Source organism: Stomoxys calcitrans, chromosome 2 (assembly GCF_963082655.1).
Source record: "Stomoxys calcitrans chromosome 2, idStoCalc2.1, whole genome shotgun sequence".
In the NCBI taxonomy this organism is placed as follows: Eukaryota; Metazoa; Arthropoda; class Insecta; order Diptera; family Muscidae; genus Stomoxys; species Stomoxys calcitrans.
Genome location: NC_081553.1, coordinates 237,559,946 through 237,583,063, shown reverse-complemented (window position 1 = coordinate 237,583,063; position 23,118 = coordinate 237,559,946). Strand labels below are relative to the sequence as shown.

At 38.6% G+C, this 23,118-nt stretch overlaps 2 protein-coding genes across 2 annotated transcripts; both read left to right on the top strand.

Moving 5' to 3' along the window:
- Positions 1-1,497: 1,497 nt before the first annotated feature.
- LOC106088014 (uncharacterized) lies at positions 1,498-15,826 on the top strand. Its single transcript, XM_059362460.1, has 7 exons — positions 1,498-2,121; positions 2,195-2,367; positions 2,443-3,183; positions 3,241-3,474; positions 10,201-12,162; positions 12,222-12,699; positions 15,508-15,826. The coding sequence occupies exons 1-7, from the start codon at positions 2,082-2,084 to the stop codon at positions 15,693-15,695; spliced, it is 3,816 nt and encodes a 1,271-aa protein (XP_059218443.1). The 5' UTR covers positions 1,498-2,081; the 3' UTR covers positions 15,696-15,826.
- Positions 15,738-22,962, top strand: LOC131994852 (xanthine dehydrogenase-like). Its single transcript, XM_059361808.1, has 4 exons — positions 15,738-15,743; positions 17,288-19,249; positions 19,309-19,786; positions 22,652-22,962. Exons 1-4 carry the CDS (start codon positions 15,738-15,740, stop codon positions 22,837-22,839), a joined length of 2,634 nt encoding a protein of 877 aa, XP_059217791.1. The 3' UTR covers positions 22,840-22,962.
- Positions 22,963-23,118: the final 156 nt, after the last annotated feature.

Here is a 23,118-nt window from a genome sequence, read left to right as displayed (position 1 = left end):
TTGGATTGTTTTTTTTTTTTTTCATTGTATAAGTACACTTGCAACTTCCCATAAGTTAAATATGAACTTACGACCATTGAAACTGAAGATAAAATAATTGAAAAAATAGCTATTAACGAACTCTTTCGATCATCCAATTGGAGATTGTCGGACACATACTAATTATAAAGCAATTTTTGTTCCGCCTTTCTCCCACCCTCAAGCTCGCAATCGCGCAGTCATTTTTAAGAAGAAAAATTTAATATGAAACATTGCAATTATAAGATAAAATAAAACATAACCGTTTGTCACATCCGAGAGTTGAACCAAAAAACTTCTGTTTACAAAGCAGACGCTCTACGCATCCACATCACTATTCTTTGAATCTGCCACAATTTTCCCATTTCAATATTAAGTAACAACAAGATTGGCAAGGTGGTCCCAAGTTCGTGTTTTGAGTGTTTGGGCCTATTTAAAGCAAAAACTGCACAAAAATTTCAGCCAAATCGGTTAAAAATTGCACCCTCTAGAGTCCCAAGAAGTCATATTGTGAGATCAGTTTGTATGGGAGCTTCATAAGATTATTAACCGATTTGTACGATTATAAGCACGGATGCTTCAAGTCATAAACAAACATAAACATTGGTTTATATGGGAGCTACATATCTCGTGATATGGATTGATTTGGACCATAATTGTCAAATGTTTTGAAAGTCATAATAGAAATGGACGTGCACTATTTCAGACATATCGGCTAAAATTTTCCCCTCTAGTAACGTATTCGTGTTATAGTGCCACATTCAAAAAGTTTTGCATGATATTTATGACCTGTGTTTTTTAAGACTATAAGTCCACTTATAAAATTTTTAACCATAAGTATGCAGAGAAGACTTTAAAAAATGCAATGTTTGATAGGAATTATTTTTTACTTTGTTGTAGTTTTGTTTCTTCCAATTGTTAGGTTTTTTCGTACTAAAAATAAGGCTGGTAAAGTACGGTAACCGTTATTTACTGAAAAGAATATAAAAGTTTCCCAAATTCTTTTTTATATCGTTTAAGAGATTGCCACTCTAACCTGTCAGTCTGTCTGCCTACTTTAATGAATGTTTGTATTTGCGTTTCTTATGACGTTGCACCTGAGCTACTCGTATGCTTTTCTAATAGCAAGGTAGTGCAATAATACACACTACAGTAACAGGATACCATTCCCGTCATGTCCAATTTTAGTACCTTGAACCGTATTACCGTCTATTGCCGGGGATGTAATATTTTAGTTGCCGGTAATAATCTTGCCAACCAAATGTTTTTCCTTTAGTCTCCAAACCTTTCGACTTTCAAAAGTAGACATTGCTTGCCTTTTCTTTTGTCTTATACGAGTTTTATATGCATTGAAACATCGATATGCTAAGTTTAGTAAGATCTAATGAGGAATTTAGTGGTAAATGTCAATCACCTCTCAGTAAATCCCACAGATTTTTATAAACACTGGCAACCCCAAATATTCCTGTTAATGTGTTTCCGCAGTTAATTATGTGGAAACAATAGAAGTGTTTTATGAACTTGCATAATTATTTTTTGAATTTTTGCCAATGTTGTCCGCCCGACAAGGATTACGACCAACACATTAGCATTCCTTCGACTGCTTATTATTTTAAGCAACATTCCAAGGAGAATTAAGCTTCTCCCAATTGAATACTTCTTTCGGCAATAGTTGCGAAAAACACACCCAATATTATTGCAAAAAAACATATTTAGCACTAAAGATTGTCGTGATCACACGAACTGATATCGCCTTGAGGTCGTTCTTATCTAGTTCGATATACTCAGAACAACAATTGCTAGTTTCGGTTACCGGCATTAATCAGTCAGCAATCTCCTCGCAATCGGAACGGGTCGAAAATTATCGCGCCAACACTGGACTCGCTTAGTCACTTAAAACTGAGATAACTAACCAACTGGCATAGGCGGTAACCGGGCAATTTGAATTTGCTTCCTTCACTTGTTGAGCGAGCGTTGGGTGAACAACTACATAAAAATTCCAAAACTATTCATTTATATAATATTCTATCCGTTGGAATTGAAAGAGGCAGGGGGACAGCAGCATGACAACTAAGTTCAGCATAAATGGAAAGGCGTACAGCGGTAAGTGTAGAGTGTGATTCAGTGGAGGCGAATTCCGTGCAGGCGAATGAATGCGCATTATTTGTTTTCGCAGTGAACTTGGCCAGTTTGCCGGCAGACTTGACGTTGAATACTTTCATTAGAGACTATGCCGGTCTCTCGGCCACCAAGTTCATGTGCCAAGAAGGCGGCTGTGGAGTGTGTGTCTGCGTTGTTACCAGCAAAAATCCTACCACGGGCGAAATCAAAACACGAGCTGTGAATTCGGTAGGAAAACTCGATTGGCATTCTTTCTGAAGCGGACGACAGCATTTCAGACTGGTTTTTTGCATCTCATTTCAGTGCCTAACACTCCTGAACTCGTGCATGGATTGGGAGATAACCACTTGCGAGGGCATTGGAAACAAGCGTGATGGCTATCATCCCATACAGAAGCGCTTGGCCAAGATGAATGGCACCCAGTGTGGCTATTGCTCACCGGGCTTCGTCATGAATATGTATGGCCTGCTGCAGGAACGCAAAGGCAAAGTCACCATGGAGGAGGTGGAAAATGCTTTCGGTGGCAACATTTGCCGTTGCACAGGCTATCGACCAATTTTGGATGCCATGAAATCGTTTGCCGTCGACAGTAACATCGAGGTGCCCGAGGAGTGCCGTGACATAGAGGATCTGACAAAGCTGACGTGTCCCAAAACAGGTCTTTCCTGCAGCGGCTCCTGCACGAAGGCAAAATTGACCACGCTCACCTGCAATAATGGTGAGCAGTGGTTCTGGCCCCAGAGTCTTGAGGAGCTATTCGCAGTGCTGGCCAAATTCCAAGATGACAATTACATGCTGGTGTCCGGCAATACTGCTCATGGCGTTTACAGGCGTTCGAGTCAGATCAATAAATTCGTTGATTTGCATTCTCTGCATGAGCTGCAAGGATATACAATCACAAATGACTCCTTAGTGTTGGGAGGTAATCTCAACATGTCTGACGCCATGGAGGCATTCCAAGAGGCATCCAAGCTAGCCGGCTTCGAGTATTGCTCCAAAGTGTGGAATCATTTCGATCTTATCGCCAATGTTCCTGTGCGCAATGTAAGTTCCATGGGTTGACTTCTAAGAGGCGAAAATATTTCGAACGCTTTCTTTCAGATGGGCACTTTGGCTGGAAATCTTTCGATCAAACACCAACACCCAGATTTCCCCTCCGATATTTATGTGGTCTTTGAGGCTTTAGATGTCCATGTTGTGGTGCAAAAAGCCATAGGCGATGAGCAAACCATGACCATCTCCGAGTATCTCAAAGCACCGATGAGCAAAAAAATAATCAAATCTTTCATTCTGAGGCAGTACCACAGCAATGAGTATCTCTTCGAGTCATATAAGGTAAGTGGACAAACCATACAATTGGCGAAATTATTTTGAACTTGAAACTATTTTTAATTGACTGGCCATGGACAAATTGCAGAGTCACCCTCAATTTCTATTTGATAATTTCACCTAATACTTGTCAAAAGATAGCACCAACGATAAGCTATCTCCTAAGCAAAATTTCAAATTTGGGCCAGACTTGTGTCGTTCTTCTTTTGGCAAGGCATTTCCATATCAAACCCAAAAAAGAAATTATCTACAAATTCATCCATTATCAGTACAATAGCTCACTTGTTCATTAAACATATGAAGAAAATTGACTAAACCAATTCAAACTGGTTTCCAAGCGCAAATGTCATCAAAAAAAAAAAAAATAAATAAATAAACCAAAACACTAATATTTCCGAAAATAGTATAAAAAAATTCGAGTGTACTTTTACGGTTGAATGCTCAATAATTGTGAGCAATAATCACAATAGTCTGTATAAAAATATACTGAACTTTCATGAGTAAACCAAATCGAGAAACATTTCATAAGTAATTCTCAGACATATATTTATGAACAAGTGGTCAGGTGGGCAATTTCAATTAATCTAACTTTTGTTAAAATGTAAAATAGCCTAACCAATATACTTTATAGTATGTCGGCTAAAACCACTATTTCAAATTTAATAGAAATCAAATGAAAATATAAACGATTTTATATAAGCTATTAACATATATGAGAACATCAATCAATCATTGTGTAGTACTCTCTTTTGTTCATTGTTTCAACTTTATCAAGAGGTCAAGGCATATGTTCTATGCGTGAATGCCTGTTCTATGAGCGAGGGTGGCTCCTGGGGCAATCATAAATGCAAACAAGAAACCAGAAACATTTCCTTTTGAAGCTGGACAATAATACGTCGATATTAAAACAAGTAAGGACGGACTTAAGTCGAACAAAGACCAGCTTTTGATACCTTACACCACATTGGGTATGCAGGCTAAGACCCTGTTTAAATTTGAAATAAAGAATTTCAACCTATGCGAGCACTAAGTTATAACAGCCTATGCCACACTAGTGGTGTAGGGTATATTGATATGATTATGGATTTTGGTATTATGATGTTTTTAATTTAAATACTAGCACATGGATTTCATAATATCGAGATTTAGGCTCACCAAATTTTTTTCGGGCAAACCCACATTGTTCAAAAATTGAAAATTAAAACTCAAGTAATCCACTTATATGGAAACGGCATATAAATAGAAGTCGAAATATTCCATTTCCAATTCCCAAAGACCTTCAATGGAGGCCACCGTAGTGCAGAAATTAGCATGTCCGCATATGACTCTGAACGACTGGGCTCGATTCAGGCGAGAGCATCAGAAAAAAATGTTCAGCAGTTTTTAATCCCGCCTAATGCTGGCGACATTTGTGAGGTAGTATGCCATGTAAAAACTTCTCTCCAAAGAGGAATTTCGGACTCGCCTATAAAATGGAAGCCCGTTATCATTGAGCTTAAACTTGAATCGGACTGCACTCATTGATATGTGAGAGGTTTGCCCCTGTTCCTTAGTGGAATGTTCATGGGCAAATTTGCATTTGCTTTTGGAATTGACAAAAACCTTCATGGATAAGAAATATATGTGCAAACCTTTTGTTCGAATACCATCATGATCAGTGTTGGCGTGTTAGGTAGGTTCTTACTAAAATTGGTAGGTTTGCAGATTGACCTCAACATGTAAATACTTGGGGTGTTTTAAGCCTCTTAATATGGCTTAAAACAACGCACTATTTGAAGTTTATGCTGAATCGGGTAAAAAATAAAGCCTTTAAGGTTTCAGACCCTAAATCGGCAGATCGGTCTATATGGCATCTATATCTAAATGTACTCCGATCTAAACCATATTTGGGTCAAATGTCGGGAGGCGTAAAAAATTAACGACCAGACCCTTAATCGACAGATCAGTCTATATGAAAGCTTTATCTAAATATTGTGCGATCTGAACCATATTTGAATCAGATAACGGGAGGCTTGAAGCAACTCACTCTTTCAAATTTCAGCGAAATCGTGTAATAAATAAGTCGTAAATGGGCTTCATGTCCTTAATCGGCAGATCGGTCTACATCGCAATTGGACGAATTGGTCGGTTCAAGAACTTAACCTGTGTGCAGAAAAAAAATATCTGCGCCAAATTTCAGCTCAATATCTTAATTTTTGAAGGTTGTAGAGTGAATGCATCTTTAAATCGCCTTAGAATCTTACGACTATCCAAAACATGTATTTTGTAGGATCGGAAATGGATATTTCAATGTGTTGCATACGGAATGACTAGATCAATATACCCCCTATCCAATTGTGATGGGTATAAAAGTGGTATGTCTTAAGAGTATTTGAAAATATTCTCTTAGGAGTTTTTGACTTTTTGTAACGCACCAAGAAAGAAAATTCATGCACCTCATATATTTCTACTAATTGAAGGCATCCAACAACAAAATATCCTGTTCAACCGCTACTCTAAAAAATTGCCTATTGCCAAAAGAGTAAGTTTTCAATGTAGGCATATTTTCAGCCTACACTGTTTGCAGCGTGCCATCCTGTCCATTCACACGTTTTGCGCTATATTCATTAGGTCCTGAAATAATTCATTCTATCGGATATTGTCCTTCTTATTTGGCAACTCTTACTGATGAGTTTGGTACCAAAGCAAAAACACATGTTCTGCCTAACTTAAAAAAAGAGTTTTTTGTTTTTCTATTTGTAAGAGAAACAGATTATCGTACGGTCTGCACCCGGATTGTATAAAAATTATTTTACTTTAAAACTGTGTCTCAGAAAGATCTTTTTAAATTTTTTTCAAATTTGGTTATAAAATTTATCAAATTTGCATACAAATAGGAGAATTAAAAAAAAGTCGGAAAAACATTCAAAGTTCTAGCTGTGAACAAACTCACTGTGTTCATGATAATTGCTCCCCTTTCATTTTTTATTGATTCTTTGCAATTTTCGTATAGAAAAAATAATGGTTGCCACTTTTTTTTACTTTGCTCGCCATGTCACGAATCCAAATCATCCATAAAAATTAAAATCGAACTACAAATGCAAAATACGAATACGCAAATTGCAATATACGAAGATAAAAAGATTTGGCAGCCCGAACAATTTTTCGAAATACAGAGGTGACCAAATTTAGGAGCCTGCCAAAAGGCGCCCGGACAACCTAGTAACTTGAAATTTTGCACACGATTTCGTTAACACCTCAGCTCTAACCATTTAAACCCGTTCTCACGCGGCATATATTTTACAAATTTCTTTTTGGATTTTCTCCCACCAAATTTTATAATGATCGGACCTAATTTGTGGCTACCGCAGCCATAGAAGCGCATATCGGATGAAAGATGTATATGAGAACTAACTCTAAATCTGATTCGATTAGGCAATATTTTGCACAAACATTGGGACATCAAATTTAACGTCTTGTGGATTTATATATAGACATAATAGTGCATATCGAGCGAAATATATATGAATATAACAGTTATATCTTAATCTGAACCGATTTTTTTCCAATTTTAATATTTTTTATCCCTAAGCCTTAAAAAATATTTTTTTTAATTTTCATAAAGACTGATTTATGGTCGCAGATGATATTGATATGGACAATGTTTACTTACACTAATGATTTCAATTGCGTAGTTCAGACTTCGGTCCAGGGAATTCCCAGGAAAAATAACTTTTAAAATCAACCGAAAACAACCATTGTGAATGGAAAGCAACAGTTTTTTCAACAGGTACTGACCAAAGATGCCGTAGAGGCTCAAGAAGTCAAACGGACGACCGGGGGCAATAGTTATTTATGGATTTAACCTAGCATAAGTGTACCCAATCGAATATAAATAAGGATGCTTAGGACTCGGAAGGTATCGAAAATATATTTACACGGTAAATTGGGTGAATATCCGAGTGATATCTTGGCTCTATAGAACATTTTGATTGTCCAATAAATAAGAACCATATTAATAAGAACACCTTATGAAAACATTGAATTTACTTTCATCGAAATCGAATGAAAAATTCCTCCTTTTATAGGCTCAATACTCTATATCGGGAGATGGGTCTATATGGCACCTGTATCCAAATATGGTCCGATCTGGACAAAATTCAACAAAAAGGTGAAGAGGTCTACCAAAACTCACTCTGCCAAATGTCATCAAAAACGGATGAAAAAATTATCCTTTTATGGGTTCAATACCCTATATCTGGAGATCGGGCGGTCGGTCTATACGGCAGCTATATCCAAATTTGGACCGATCTGGATCACATTTCACAGGAATGGATGAAAAATGTATTGCCCTAAGACTTTAAGTCGGGAGATCGGTCTATATAGCGGATATATATATATATAAGAATCTAGTCCTATTTTATAAGATCAGAAGGTCAGGTTTATAAACAAAGAGTAGGAAATTATAAAAAAAATGGTACAAAATGTTTTCAGTTACTAAAATATCTGAAAATTTGTAAATACCCAAAAAAAATTAATCATTGGGAATTTACCCGCTAGAATCCAATTTCCACAAATGACCAATAATTGGTATTTTAGTTCAAATCGGACGAACATATACAAGGGAGATATACCTAAATCTTAACCGATTTAAACCAATTTCAGTGGCTTAGAACTCAAATGTCATCTGTGATAAATTTCAAGAAAATCGGATCAAAAATGTGATCTCTGCATCAGGTTTTAAGATGATGTAACCGCTATTAAGTTGAAAACAGGCTTTCCAGAGTGACCGCAAAAAATGATGTAAGCTACATAAAATCCTATTATTCAGCAAATATAAAAAAATAAATAAATTTACATTTACGTAAATAGGATTATGTAGACATATATTAGAAATTATTGAATAAAACTAGTCTTCTATAAAATAGTCCGATCTAAACCATATATAGGTTCGAAGTTGAGAGGTCTGAAACTACTCTCTGTTTCAAATTTCAGCGAAATCGGTTAAAAAATAAAGCTTTATCGACAGATCGGTGTATATGCCAGCTATATCTAAATATAGTCCGATCTGAACCATATTTGGGTCGGATGGCCTAAAATTACTCACTGTTTCAAATTTCAGTAAAATTAGATAAAAATAAAGCTTTTATGGGCTTCAGACCCTTAATCGGCAGATCGGTCTTTATGACAGCTATATCTAAATATAGTCCGATCTAAACCATATTTGGGTCCTATATTAAAACGCCTAAAACTACCCACTGTTTCAAATTTTAGCGAAATCGGTTAAAAAATAAAGCTTTTATGGCAGCTATATCTAAATATAGTTCGATCTGAACCATACTTAAGTCATATGTCGGGAGGCTTAAAATAACCCACTGTTTCAAATCTCAGCGAAATTGGGCAATAAATAAAGCTTTTATGGGCTTCAGACCCTTTATCGGCAGCTCGGCCTATAAAGCAGCTATATCCAAATATGGTCCGATTTGGCCCATTAAGGAACCAGCGTGCATCAAAATGACGTATCTGTGCCAAATTTTAGCTCAATATCTCAATTTTTGAAGTCTGTAGAGAGATTACAACAGACACGGACATGGTTAAATCGTCTTAGAATTTTACGACGATCCGAAATATATATACTTTGTAGGGTCGGAAATTCATATTTCGATGTGTTGCAAACGAAGCGACTAAATGAACAAAACAATCACCTACGGTGGTGGGTATAAAAAAAGTTCATATGTAGCAAATATGGCTCTTGTTTTGTATGGGCGCTATAAAAATCCATTTCCTAATTTAAACATGGGACTAAGGGGCTACAGATATATTGTTCAAAATATCTCCACGAAATTTGGTAGAGTCAATTATGTTGCTCCATGGACACTGATGCAACAAAATCATTCTAAATGTCCTAAGCAATCTGATTCCGTAATCAGTAGATTCAAAATCTGTTTGCAAATAGGTCAAAAATCGAAAATATAGTTTTAAGTCAAATGTCTTCAACATAGCATGCTATATATGCCAAAATTTGCATACGAAAATGTCGCAATATCGCATATTGTTTGAACTGTTCACCATGGCCGGTGTTATAATAGGCTTAAATTTATTGGTACAAACATATCCTAATTACGTAGCTGTCAGTTTACGTAAACGGCATTTACAAAAGGTTGCTCACATTTCTTGACTAAAATGTCCAAAATATCCAGAAGGACAAAAGAGGTTTGCAAAATCCAATTTCTTTATTAATATGGGCGCAGAGGCCTCAATCATAGGATAACGCGAAAAAGGTTTTGCACGAACTTTTGCTTAACTTAAAAACTCAGAACTTAAAAAACTCTGAATTGAGCTTGTTGATTGTTGAACACAATAAAGAATATCCCCCCCCCCCCCCCACTGTGTTTCCCATCGTAAAAGTACATGCCAAAGATATTGCGCTTGCATAATACCAACAATGTGAGTTATGTTTACCAATTTTCAATAGTGTTCGACTAACTATAAAAGGCAGCAACTAGAAACACTGAGTATCTTCACAAGAAAAGTTTCATTTTCCTCCTGTTTGATCAATATTCCTATCTATGCAAAATCTGCAACTAGAAAGCATTTTAAGAAAACCTAACATTAATCTAAGTGTAGTATGACGCTTTTGCCAACGTTAATGAAAGTGTGTGTAGATTATCGAAGTTGGATTGGCTAATTCAAATTAAAAACAATTTGCTATAAAAAAGCGAATTAGTGAAATTTTCTTTGCCTTTATTGTAGATCATGCCAAGAGCACAAAATGCCCATGCTCTCGTAAATGCTGCATTCCTTGTGCAGGTTCAAAAACCTGACTACATAGTCAAATCGGCCCGTATAGCCTATGGCGGTCTAAGCAACGGATTCTCTAGAGCCATAAATCTGGAGAAGAGCCTTTTGAACAAAGCCCTCTTTACTGAAGAGAATGTCCGTAATGCCTTTACCTCCATGCAATCGGAAATTAAAGCAGAGGTGGCGTTGCCCGAACCATCCCCAGAATATAGGACAAAACTGGCACATGGGCTCTTTTACAAATTCCTCCTAAGCCATGCACCTTCCGGCAAAGTTGGCGCCAGCTTCTCTTCAGGTGGTCAAATTCTTAAGCGCCCAGTATCCACAGGACAACAAACTTTCGAAGCCAACGACAGTTGTCTGCCAGTCAAGAAGCCCACCGAAAAACACGAAGGTGTTCTACAATGCTCCGGTGAAGCAACTTTCTCCAACGATTTGCTACCGCAGAGTCAACAACTGTGGGCCGCTTTCTTTACAGCTAAGAAAATCGGGGCCAAGGTCACAAAAATAAATGCTGAAAAGGCATTGCAACTGCCTGGTGTTGTCGCAGTTTTTACGGCCAATGATATTCCTGGTGACAATTACACCGCCGTTCGAGATGGTATGTTCTTTATGGAAAACGAGGGGTTGTTCTTAGAAGGTGAAGTCAAGTACTGTGGCCAACCAGTTGGCATTATAGTGGCGGAGTCAAATGCTCTTGCCTACAAAGCCGCTGAAATGGTGGAGCTCACATATGAAGGCGGCTCTGCAGTGATTTATCCAACTATGAAGGATGTGTTAAATGGAGGTCCTGGGAATAGGATTCGGCATCAAATCAAATCTGCAGCCTCTGAGGCAGGTACTTCGAAACAAGCAAAAGCAGTTTGCCAGGATCAGTACGATGTTGCAGCCAAGGGGGCCCTGGATATGGGTCTGCAGTACCACTTCTTTATGGAGCCACACACGACAGTCGCCTTGCCTACTGATGGAGGTCTTTTGCTCTATTGTTCGACTCAGTTCATGGATTTGACGCAAGATATCGTTGCAAAGTTGCTAGGCTTGCGAAACAACGAAGTGCAATTGAAAACCATTCGCGTTGGTGGGGGTTATGGTGGCAAAGGTACTCGTAGCAACTTTGCTGCATGTGGCGCTGCGCTAGCTGCCTTCAAACTCAACAGACCTGTTCGCTTTGTTCAATCCATTGAGTCAATGATGGAGTCCTTTGGCAAGCGCTGGCCTTGTCATGTTGACTACGATTTCTTTGCACGCAAGTCTGGAAAAGTTGTAAAATTGATTTCATCGTTCTACGAGGATGCTGGATGGAGTTCTAACGAATCGCCTATGGGTCACACCCAGTTGCTCTCAAAGAACTGCTACCAATTTACCTCAGATAACTTTATCTTGGATGGCTATATGGTCATCACTGATACTCCATCGAACATTGCCTGCAGAGCTCCTGGGTCAGTAGAAGGCATAGCTCTGATTGAAAACATCATGGAGCACATAGCATTTCAATTGGACATGGATCCACTGGACCTACGTCTGGCCAATCTAATAGCGGGCCACAAGGTATCTGAAATGTTGCCCCGATTTGAGGAGTCCACACAATACAGGCTGCGAAAGCAGAACATCAAAGAGTTCAACAAACAGAACCGTTGGATAAAGAAGGGTCTTGGCTTGGCCATGATGGAGTATCATATTGGATATTTCGGTCAATTCCCAGCTACCGTGGCCATTTACCATGGTGATGGCACAGTTATCATCAGTCACGGCGGCGTAGAGATGGGTCAGGGAATGAACACGAAAATAGTGCAGGTGGCGGCCCATACTTTGGGAATTCCCATGGAAATGATACGGGTTGAGGGCAGCAATACAGTAAACGGAGCCAATTCAATGGTAACAGGTGGTTCTATTGGAAGCGAAGTCGTTTGCTTTGTAAGTACAATTCAATTTGTTTCAATTTCAATGAGGGTTTAAAAAAATCTCTTTTCTAGGCCGTACGCAAGTGCTGCAATACCTTGATGGCTAGATTGGCTCCTGTGCGAGAAGAACTGAAGGATCCCTCATGGAAGGATTTGGTGAAATCGGCCCACAGCAAAAACATGAACCTTATCGCTAGTGATCACTGCCAAGTCGGCGAAATGGATCCATATACTGTTTGCGTATTGAGTCTAGCCGAGGTCGAGGTGGACATGCTGACAGGCAATTATCTTGTGAAACGAGTGGACATTTTGCAGGATGCTGGTGAAAGTTTAAATCCTAATGTGGATATTGGCCAAGTCGAGGGCGCTTACATCATGGGCCTGGGTTATTGGACCAGCGAGCATTGCGTGGTTGATAAATCTACCGGTGGGATGCTTACAAATCGCACTTGGAACTACAAGCCTCCGGGTGCCAAAGACATTCCCATAGATTTCCGCATCGAATTATTGGCAAGAAGTCCGAATGCTGGCGGTTTCATGAGATCCAAGGGTGAGTTACGGTTTTTTTACTTCATTTTCTCATTGAGCTCGCAGACTTATGTGACTCTACACTTAAAGCAGTGTATTTTAGTTTTACTTCATTTGAGGAAAGTAGATTTTGGGTTCAAAGAAATTCCTATAAATTCTAAGTGATGGGAGACTGCCTTACATACATTTTAAAGGCGACTCTAAGGTTCTACAATTGTAATTTAATAATTTTTAAACATTTGGAATGTTTGAGGAGAAACAAATTTGAAATAAATCGAAATGTGACGCATTGCACTATGGTCCTAGATGCAACTTTTTCTGACCAAAACCCTCCAGCATTTTATTTGCAGCCTCAAAACATTCAAAACCTTGAAACTTGACATCTGATCACTTTTCAATGTGCGGTGGCCGGTTTACGGACAGTGTTACCAAATCGAAAAATCTTGGAAATAATTGTGGAACTTTTGAGCGGATAGAGATATGTAAACGAACTTAACATAGTTATATGGCTTAGAAAATTTTGTTTTGCGAGCGCTATATTTTAAAGAAAGAATCAAGCCGATCGGCCCTTAATTTTTTGGCAAGCAGTTCAAAATTTGACATGCTGACAAGGACACAAGACTTAATTACGCTATAGTAGAGATTATTTTTATACCCTCCACCATAGGATGGGGGTATACAAACCTCGTCATTCTGTTTGTAAAACCTCGAAATATGGGTATAAAACCCCATAAAGTTATATATTCTTGATCGTCATGTCATTTTAAGTCGATCTAGCCATGTCCGTCCGTCCGCTTATATTTGAAGGAGTAAAGTTAGGCGCTTGAAATTTTGCACAAATACTTTCTATTGTATTAGTGTAGGTGGGTTGGGATTGTAAATGGGCCAAATCAATCCATGTTTTGATATAGCTGCCATATAAACCGATCTGGGGTCTTGACTAAAATTTAGCACGTGGTGATTTGTTATGAATTCCAACAACTGTGCTAAGTATGGTTCAAATCGGTTCATAACCTGGTATAACTGTCATATAAACCGATCTTGGATCTTGACTTTTTGAGCCTCTAGAGGGCGCAATTCTTATCCGATTTGGCTGAAATTTTGCATGAGGTGTTTTGTTATGATTTCCAACAACTGGCGCAAATCTGTACATAACCTGATATAGCTGCCATATAAACCGATCTGGGATTTTGACTTCTCGAGCCTCTAGAGGGCGCAATTATTATCCGATTTGGCTGAAATTTCTTACAACGACTTCTCTCATGATCTTCAACATACGTTTCTAATATGGTCTGAATCGATCAATAGCTTGATACAGCTCCCATACAAATCGATCTCCTACAAGGCGGAATTCTTATCCGAATGAACAATGACTTCTACAATGTTCAGCATTCAATTCATTTATATCTCTATATAGCTCCAATAGCATAACAGTTTTTATTCATTATTCTTTGTTTGCCTAAAAAGAGATACAGTGCAAAGATCTAAAAAGAGATACAGTGCAAAGATTCGGCCCTGCCAAATAAAATATAAGCTAAAACTAAGGCCTCGAGCTCAAAAAAAAAAAAAAAAAAAACATCGAAATAGGGCCGAGAATATAAAAAACAAGTAAAAAGGCGCTAAGTACGGCCGGGCCGAACTTTGGATACCCACCACCTCGGGTATATATGTAAACCACCTTTCATCAAAATTCGGTGAAAATTGCATACCTTATGCCCCATAGCAGCTATATCAATTTATGTTCCGATTTAGACCAAATACTAATAAGTAAACGTTATTGTTCAATTGTATATAACAAAATATTGATCTTTTTAGAAGTTATATCTAAAAATAAACCGATCTGAACCAAGACTTTAAATAGAGAGATCGGTCTATATGGCAGCTATATGCAAATCTTGTTCGATCTAGACCAAATTGCAGAAATATGTGGAGGGGCTTAACATAACTCTTTGTTCCAAATTTCGGCAACATCGGACAATAAATGCGTTTTTTTATGGCTCCAAAACCTAAAACCGAGAGATCGGTCTATATGGCAGCTATATCCAAATCTGGACCGATCTAAGTCAAATTGACGGAGAATGTTGAAGTGCCTAACACAACTCACTGCCCCAAATTTCAGCAAAATCGGATATTAAATGTGGCTTTTATGGGCCTAAGACCCTAAATTGGAGGATCGGTCTATATGGCAGCTATATCCAAATCTGAACCAATCTAAGCCATATTGACAGAAGATGTGCAAGGGTCTAAGACAACTCACTGTCAAAATTTCAGCAAAATCGGACAATAAATGTGGCTTTTATTGGCCTAAGAACCTAAATCGGCGGATCGGTCTATATGGGGGCTATATCAAGATATAGTCCAATGTTCGAACTTAACCTGCTTATGGACAAAAAAAGAATCTGTGCAAAGTTTCAGCTCAATATCTCTATTTTGGAAGACTGTGGCGTGATTTCAACAGACAGACGGACAGACGGACGGACATGTCTAGATCGTTTTAGATTTTTACGCTGATCAAGAATATATATACTTTATAGGGTCGGAAATAGATATTTCGATGTGTTGCAAACGGAATGACAAAATGAATATACCCCCATCCGTCGGTGGTGGGTATAAAAACAGTTTCACAAAATTGTCAATTATGTTTTATTTAAAATTGAAATAGACACATACATATGTATATACAGCCTTGTGTTAGACTAATAGAGAAGGGCAGGGAAGAGATGACTTCCTCCTTGCTTTACACTTCCTTTGCTCGTTTCTCATACGAATTTGGCAGTGGAAACAAAAATGTATGTAACATAAATTTTATTATTAATTTGGCCTTTTTCAGCTACGGGCGAACCCTCAATCTGTGTGTCCGTAAATGTGACTTTTGCCTTGCAAGAGGCCATACAATCTGCTCGTAACGATGCCGGCTTGAAGAAGGAGTGGGTCACCTTGAATGCTCCTATGACGCCCGAATACATTCTGTTGAACTCTGGCACTAATGTGGAAATGATGGAACTTGCCGCTAAATAAGAAACTAATCTTAAGAACCATCGTTATAATTGTTACATACATATGTATGTATGTATGTTTATATATTTTTTTTATGTAATGACATGTGGCTGAAATTCAATAAAATATTAAGAACACAGATTAAGAAAAAAACATAACGTTTTGTATCACATGTTAATGTTAATAAGTTTACATTAAATTTGTTTTAAAGATACCACAGGAATGAGCCTAAGAAAAGCTCTGCACGGCTGAATCTTATGGATGGAAGCCTTAAATAATATTCACATGTAAAATTTTAGTCGGAAAAAAAAACTTGGGTGTGATCAGCCAACTCGGTGCGCGGTATTTATCCCCTCCTAATTCAAAAAAATGGTATGACAGCCATGTACCAATTTCATTCGAATTCGGCTGTACAAAGGAGGCCCCTTATTATTGAGCTTAAACTGGAATCGGACAGCACTCTTAGATATGTGAGAGGATTGCCAATGTTCCTTAACTGAATGTTGGTGGGCAAATTTGCATATGCATAGCCACAAAATATCTGCTAAAATGGCAAAGCAGAAACATTTTGCACAAAATTGTGTATTACCCCTCTGAAAGGAAACACAGATGGATGGGTACGGGAAGAGTTTCTGAGTCGATTACCGATCGACTGTCTCACTGCCTCAGTATTGGCATAGGGTACAGTTCAAGTGCCTAGCCATCCTAGGTATTTAAAAATCGTGAAGTTTTCAAAATTGACTACTTATTTCACTACGTTTCAATAAAATTCCCATCCATGGTGAAGGATATGCAAGATTTGAAAAAGACAAATTGTTGTGCGTGGAGCATTTGATTCAATGATTTTTTCCTTTGGAGAAGTAATATTTTTAGAACTTTGACGACACATTACTTAATATTAAAGGGTGATTTTTTTGAGGTTAGGATTTTCATGCATTAGTATTTGACAGATCACGTGGGATTTCAGACATGGTGTCAAAGAGAAAGATGCTCAGTATGCTTTGACATTTCATCATGAATAGACTTACTAACGAGCAACGCTTGCAAATCATTGAATTTTATTACCAAAATCAGTGTTCGGTTCGAAATGTGTTCAAATTTTGACAAATTTTGTTCAGCGATGAGGCTCATTTCTGGTTGAATGGCTACGTAAATAAGCAAAATTGCCGCATTTGGAGTGAAGAGCAATCAGAAGCCGTTCAAGAACTGCCCATGCATCCCGAAAAATGCACTGTTTGGTGTGGTTTGTACGCTGGTGGAATCATTGGACCGTATTTTTTCAAAGATGCTGTTGGACGCAACGTTACGGTGAATGAACACATTTCGAACCGAACACTGATTTTGGTAATAAAATTCAATGATTTGCAAGCGTTGCTCGTTAGTAAGTCTATTCATGATGAAATGTCAAAGCATACTGAGCATCTTTCTTTTTGACACCATGTCTGAAATCCCACGTGATCTGTCAAATACTAATGCATGAAAATCCTAACCTCAAAAAAATCACCCTTTATAAAGGACCATTCTGAGTTCGAATAATCAAAAAAAACCCAATCTTTATAGAGCGGTTACTTCTTGGTCCTCTTATTTATTTACACTTATTCCTTCCGTTGCAGATAATGCCTAGAGCACAAAATGCCCATGCTCTCGTAAATGCCGCATTCCTTGTGCAGGTTCAAAAACCTGACTACATAGTGAAATCGGCCCGTATATCCTATGGCGGTTTAAGCCACGGATTTTCTAGAGCCACAAATCTGGAGAAGAGCCTTTTAAACAAAGCCCTCTTTACTGAAGAGAATGTCCGTAATGCCTTCGCCTCTATGCAATCGGAAATCAAAGCAGAGGTGGCGTTGCCCGAACCATCCCCAGAATATAGGACAAAACTGGCACATGGACTGTTTTACAAATTCCTCCTAAGCCATGCACCTTCCGGCAAAGTTGGTACCAGCTTCTCTTCAGGTGGTCAACTACTAAAGCGCCCAGTATCCACAGGACAACAAACTTTCGAAGTCAACGACAGTTGTCTGCCAGTCAAGAAGCCCACCGAAAAACACGAAGGTCTTCTACAATGCTCCGGTGAAGCAACTTTCTCCAACGATTTGCTACCGCAGAGTCAACAACTGTGGGCCGCTTTCTTTACGGCTAAGAAAATCGGCGCCAAGGTCACCAAAATAAATGCTGAAAAGGCATTGCAACTGCCTGGTGTTGTCGCAGTTTTCACGGCCAAAGATATTCCTGGGGCCAATTACACCGTCACCAAGGACAATATGTACTTTATGGAAAACGAGGAGCTGTTCTTAGAAGGGGAAGTCAAGTACTATGGCCAGCCAGTTGGCATTATAGTGGCGGAGTCAAATGCTCTTGCCAACAAAGCCGCTGAAATGGTGGAGCTCACATATGAAGGCGGCTCTGCAGTGGTTTATCCAACTATGAAGGATGTGTTAAATGGAGGTCCTGCGAATAGGATTCGGCATCAAATCAAATCCCCAACCTTTGAGGCGGGAACTTCGAAACAAGCAAAAGATATCAGCCCCGATCAGTTCGATGTTGCCGCTAAAGGAGCCTTGGATATGGGTCTGCAGTACCATTTCTTTATGGAGCCACACACCACAGTCGCGTTGCCCACTGAAGGGGGGGTTCTGCTCTATGTTTCAACTCAGTGGATGGATTTTTCACAATATGCCGTCTCAAAATTACTGGGATTGCGCTACAATGAAGTGCAATTGAAAACCATTCGCGTTGGTGGGGGTTATGGTGGCAAAGTGACACGTAGCAACTATGCTGCTTGCGCGGCAGCTCTATCTGCCTTCAAACTCAACAGACCTGTTCGCTTTGTGCTATCCATTGAGTCTATGATGGAGTCCTTTGGCAAGCGATGGCCTTGTCATGTTGACTACGATTTCTTCGCACGCAAGTCTGGAAAAGTTGTAAAACTGATTTCATCGTTCTACGAGGATGCTGGATGGTGTTCCAACGAATCGCCTATGGGCCATACCCAGTTGCTCTCAAAGAACTGCTACCAATTTACCTCAGACAACTTCATCTTGGATGGCTATATGGTCATCACTGATACTCCATCGAACATTTCCTGTAGAGCTCCTGGCTCAGTTGAGAGCATAGCTATGATTGAAAACATCATGGAGCACATAGCATTCCAATTGGACATGGATCCACTTGACCTACGTCTGGCCAATTTAATAGCGGGCCACAAGGTATCTGAAATGTTGCCCCGATTTGAGGAGTCCACACAATACAGGCAGCGAAAGCAGGAGATCAAAGAGTTCAATAAACAAAACCGTTGGATAAAGAAGGGTCTTGGCTTGGCCATGATGGAGTATCATGTGGGATATTTCGGTCAATTCCCAGCCAGTGTGGCCATTTACCATGGTGATGGCACAGTTATCATCAGTCACGGTGGCATAGAGATGGGTCAGGGAATGAACACGAAAATAGTGCAGGTGGCGGCCCATACTTTGGGAATTCCCATGGAAATGATACGGGTTGAGGGAAGCAACACTGTTAATGGAGCCAATTCAATGGCGACCGGTGGTTCTGTGGGGAGTGAAGTTGTTTGCTTTGTAAGTACAAATCAAATCATTTTAACGTGGTTGATAGCGAAGTATTTCTTCATTTTTAGGCTGTGCGCAAATGCTGCAACACTTTGATGGCTAGATTGGCCCCTGTGCGAGAAGAACTGAAAGATCCTTCGTGGAAGGATTTGGTGAAAACGGCTCACAGCAAAAACATGAACCTCATTGCAAGTGAACATTGCCATGTTGGCGAAATGGATCCATATACTGTTTGCGGCTTGAGTCTGGCCGAGGTCGAGGTGGACATGCTGACAGGCAATTACCTTGTTAAACGAGTCGACATTTTGCAGGATGCTGGTGAGAGCTTAAATCCCAATGTAGACATTGGGCAAGTCGAGGGTGCCTATATCATGGGCTTGGGTTATTGGTCCAGCGAGCATTGCGTAGTCGATAAATCAAATGGCCAGATGTTGACAAATCGCACTTGGAACTACAACCCTCCCGGTGCCAGGGACATTCCCATAGACTTTCGCATCGAATTATTGGCAAGAAGTCCGAATGCTGGTGGTTTCATGAGATCTAAGGGTAAGTCAGGAGATTAACAATTTCTAAATAAGCATTGATCTTTAACTTAATTTCTTCGAATTAAAATAAAAAGAGGATAAAATAGGTATTCAAATAACGAAAGAAGTGTATACAGTTTAGTCACAAGATATTTTATCAATGTATCTTTAAAGGCTGAAATAACTGTCCAGCAAAACTCATTCGTTGTTTAATAATCTCCAAACGACACCTATCAATACGAAGTTGGCCAGATTGACGATATTTTCTTGCCGTTATCACCGAACTGTATTAATCTAGAACCTCTTACTGTAAATGACTTGACATATCTTAGTATCTGCTGCGAATATAAGCCACGTATCGGCAAAACAGTTTTAACATTCTCCCTGGAAAGCCTTAATGGGATATCTTCTAGGTAAATTCATAGCAATTTTTAATGCAGTGTTCCGCGCGTGCTGTAATTCTTTCAATGAGCTGTTATTCTCACAGGCACAAATTCCAGAGAGAGTGTTTCAGTGCTCGATATATCATCATCTTAATATCAATATTTAAAAGTCGATTTAATTTGCGAAGAATAACCGTAGCTGACGAACCTTGACTCTGCAACGGGCACTCCATTTATATGCACAGACATTGTGTCTCCATTGGTCTGAGGTTTAAATCGAACAAATCCGGTTTTCGATGAGTTAAGAACAAATTTGTACTTGAAGTACCTTTTCGTCCACATATCTGTAAAAGAGTCTCACATTACAAGGTTTTCAAAAAATCCCATATTTTTTAAATCATAAACATATATCTTAAAAAATAAGGGACCCAAAACACTCCCCTGAGTTACGCCATGGTGTACAGGTACCCAGCCACTTGATTCGTTACCAAATTTTACAAACTGGAATCGTTTTCTTCAAAAATCTGTAAAAAAAGAAAAGTTTCATTGCTAAATCCAATATTCTCCAATTTCTTAATCAATATACTATGATTTACTTCGTCTGTTATAAGTGATGACTCTCTTACGTATAAATTCAAAAATTCTTTTAACCCAAAAATGTGTTGTTTACGGCAAAATATGCCTTGTTACACGAAAAATTGATTCATTTACTTTATTTATATGTTGTCTCTTGGCAGAGAGTGTGTGTCCGCGAGCGAAGAATGCAATATGCTCAAAAGACTATTTTCAGATTTTTTTCATTGACTATTGTCGGTCAGTGAGACGTCATTATTGGTACGAATACAGTCGTGTGCATTTGTATACCCTACACCACTACAGGGTATTATACTTTGTGCATTTGTTTGTAACACCCAGAAGGAAGAGAGATGGAGCTATTGATAAGTATATCGATCGACTCAGAATCACTTTCTGATTCGATTTAGCTATGTCCATCTGTCTGTCTGTCCATGTTAGTGTGTTTACAAACTACAGGTCGCAATTTTCATCCGATCGTCTTCTAATTTTGTACAGGCATGTTTTTTAGTCTAGAGACAAAGCCTATTGAAATTTGAAAAAATCGGTTCAGATTTGGATATAGTTCCCATACATATGTTCGTCCGATTTGCACAAATAATGCAATAAAATGGTCACTTGTTAACCGATTCTCTTGAAATTTGGTTGGAAGAATTTCTCTTGACTCTCAATATTACTAGTAAATATCATGGAAATCGGTTCAGATTTAGATATAGCTGTTGTATGTATATATATATCGCCCGATATTAACTTCTAGAGTCACAGGTAGCGGATTTATTGGCCAGTCTTGCCAAAACTTTGAGAGTTTGCTCGAAATCGGTTCAAATTTAGATACAGCTCGCATATATATGTTTGTCCGATTCTGAGAATTATTGCAATAAAGTGCTAATTTGTTAACCGATTCTTCAAAAATTTGGCAAGAGGGATTTTCTTATGATCTTCGACTTTATTGGTGAATTTCATAGAAATCGGTTCAGTTTTAGATATAGCTGCCATATATGTATATCGCCCGATTTTCACTTCGAGAGCCGCTGCAAGCGCATATATTGGCCAATCTTGCCGAAACTTTGTACAACGCTCGATGACTACCACATTATCTGCGAAGGTTACTCGAAATCGGTTCAAATTTGGATATAGCTCCCACTTAAATGTTCGTCCGATTTTGAGAAATATTGCAATAAAGAGCTAATTTGTCAACCGATTCCCTCGACATTTGGCAGTATGGATTTTCCTATGATCTTCGATATTACTGGTGAGTTTCATAGAAATCGGTTCAGATTTAGATATAGCTGCCATATATGTATATCGCCCGATTTTCACTTCGAGAGCCGCTGCAAGCGCATTTATTGACCAATCTTGCCAAAGTTTTGCATAACGCTTTCCTTGACGGCTACCACAATGTCTGAGCAGTTTGCTCGAAATCGGATCAGATTTAGATATAGCACTCACATATATATTCGTTAGATTCTTGGTAATTTGCAGCAATTTTGTCATTTGTCAACCGTAGTTAGTACAGTTTGAACATATTTGCTCGAAATTTATAGCGATTGTTTAATAAGAAATCTGGAAACATCTGCCCAGGTCCATAAAAATTGAAGCAGAATTGAATATAGGTCCCACATTGTACTTATAGGGTAGGTGTGGGGTATTATACAGTCGGCACCGCCCGAGTTTTGCCCTTCCTTAATGGTTTGACAATATTTTTTTCTGCGTATAAAAAAATATCGATTATAACTATTTTCATTTGTTTTCCACAAAAGAAGTGTACTTGCCGAAAATTTCCTTTGGGACAAACTTTTTTTTTGCGGGTACTTTAAGCTACATATCAATGATCATAGTAATACTGCTGGACTTAACATTCTTTCGATTATTATTTGAATAAATGAACTCGAGACTTGAAATAATTATGACTGTTTACTTAAATTTTTCAGCTACCGGGGAACCTTCCATCTGTGTGTCCGTAAATGTAACTTTTGCCTTGCAAGAGGCCATACAATCTGCTCGTGACGATGCTGGTTTGGAAAAGCAATGGGTCACCCTCAATGCTCCGATGACGCCCGAGTACATACTTTTGAACTCTGGCACTAATGTGGAAATGATGAAACTTGCCGCCAAATAGTGCACAAACCTCAGGAACAATCGTTGATAATTGTTTTTATGAATATTGTTCTTTATAAGATGTACATATTACGATCTCCGAAATTTCGAAAATAAAATTGAGAACATGTATAAGCAAAAGAAATGCGATAAGTTGTACCTAGTCAAATATTGTCCAAGTTCTGTTGGCGACTTACTTTTACAGGTTCAAACTTAAAGAGTACAATTGGAAGTGAAATATCCCATCTGAATATGAAAATAGCAGCCAATTAAGAAAAGCGTTGCACCCTTACGATGTACA

Bases quoted from the DNA above. Each gene is read 5' to 3' on its own strand.
- LOC106088014 (XM_059362460.1), top strand. From the start codon at position 2,082: ATGACAACTAAGTTCAGCATAAATGGAAAGGCGTACAGCG. The intron at 3,475-10,200 runs GTAAGTGGACAA...CCTTTATTGTAG, and splicing joins ATCTCTTCGAGTCATATAAG to ATCATGCCAAGAGCACAAAA. The intron at 12,700-15,507 runs GTGAGTTACGGT...GGCCTTTTTCAG, and splicing joins CGGTTTCATGAGATCCAAGG to CTACGGGCGAACCCTCAATC.
- LOC131994852 (XM_059361808.1), top strand. The intron at 19,250-19,308 runs GTAAGTACAAAT...CTTCATTTTTAG, and splicing joins GGAGTGAAGTTGTTTGCTTT to GCTGTGCGCAAATGCTGCAA. The intron at 19,787-22,651 runs GTAAGTCAGGAG...TAAATTTTTCAG, and splicing joins TGGTTTCATGAGATCTAAGG to CTACCGGGGAACCTTCCATC.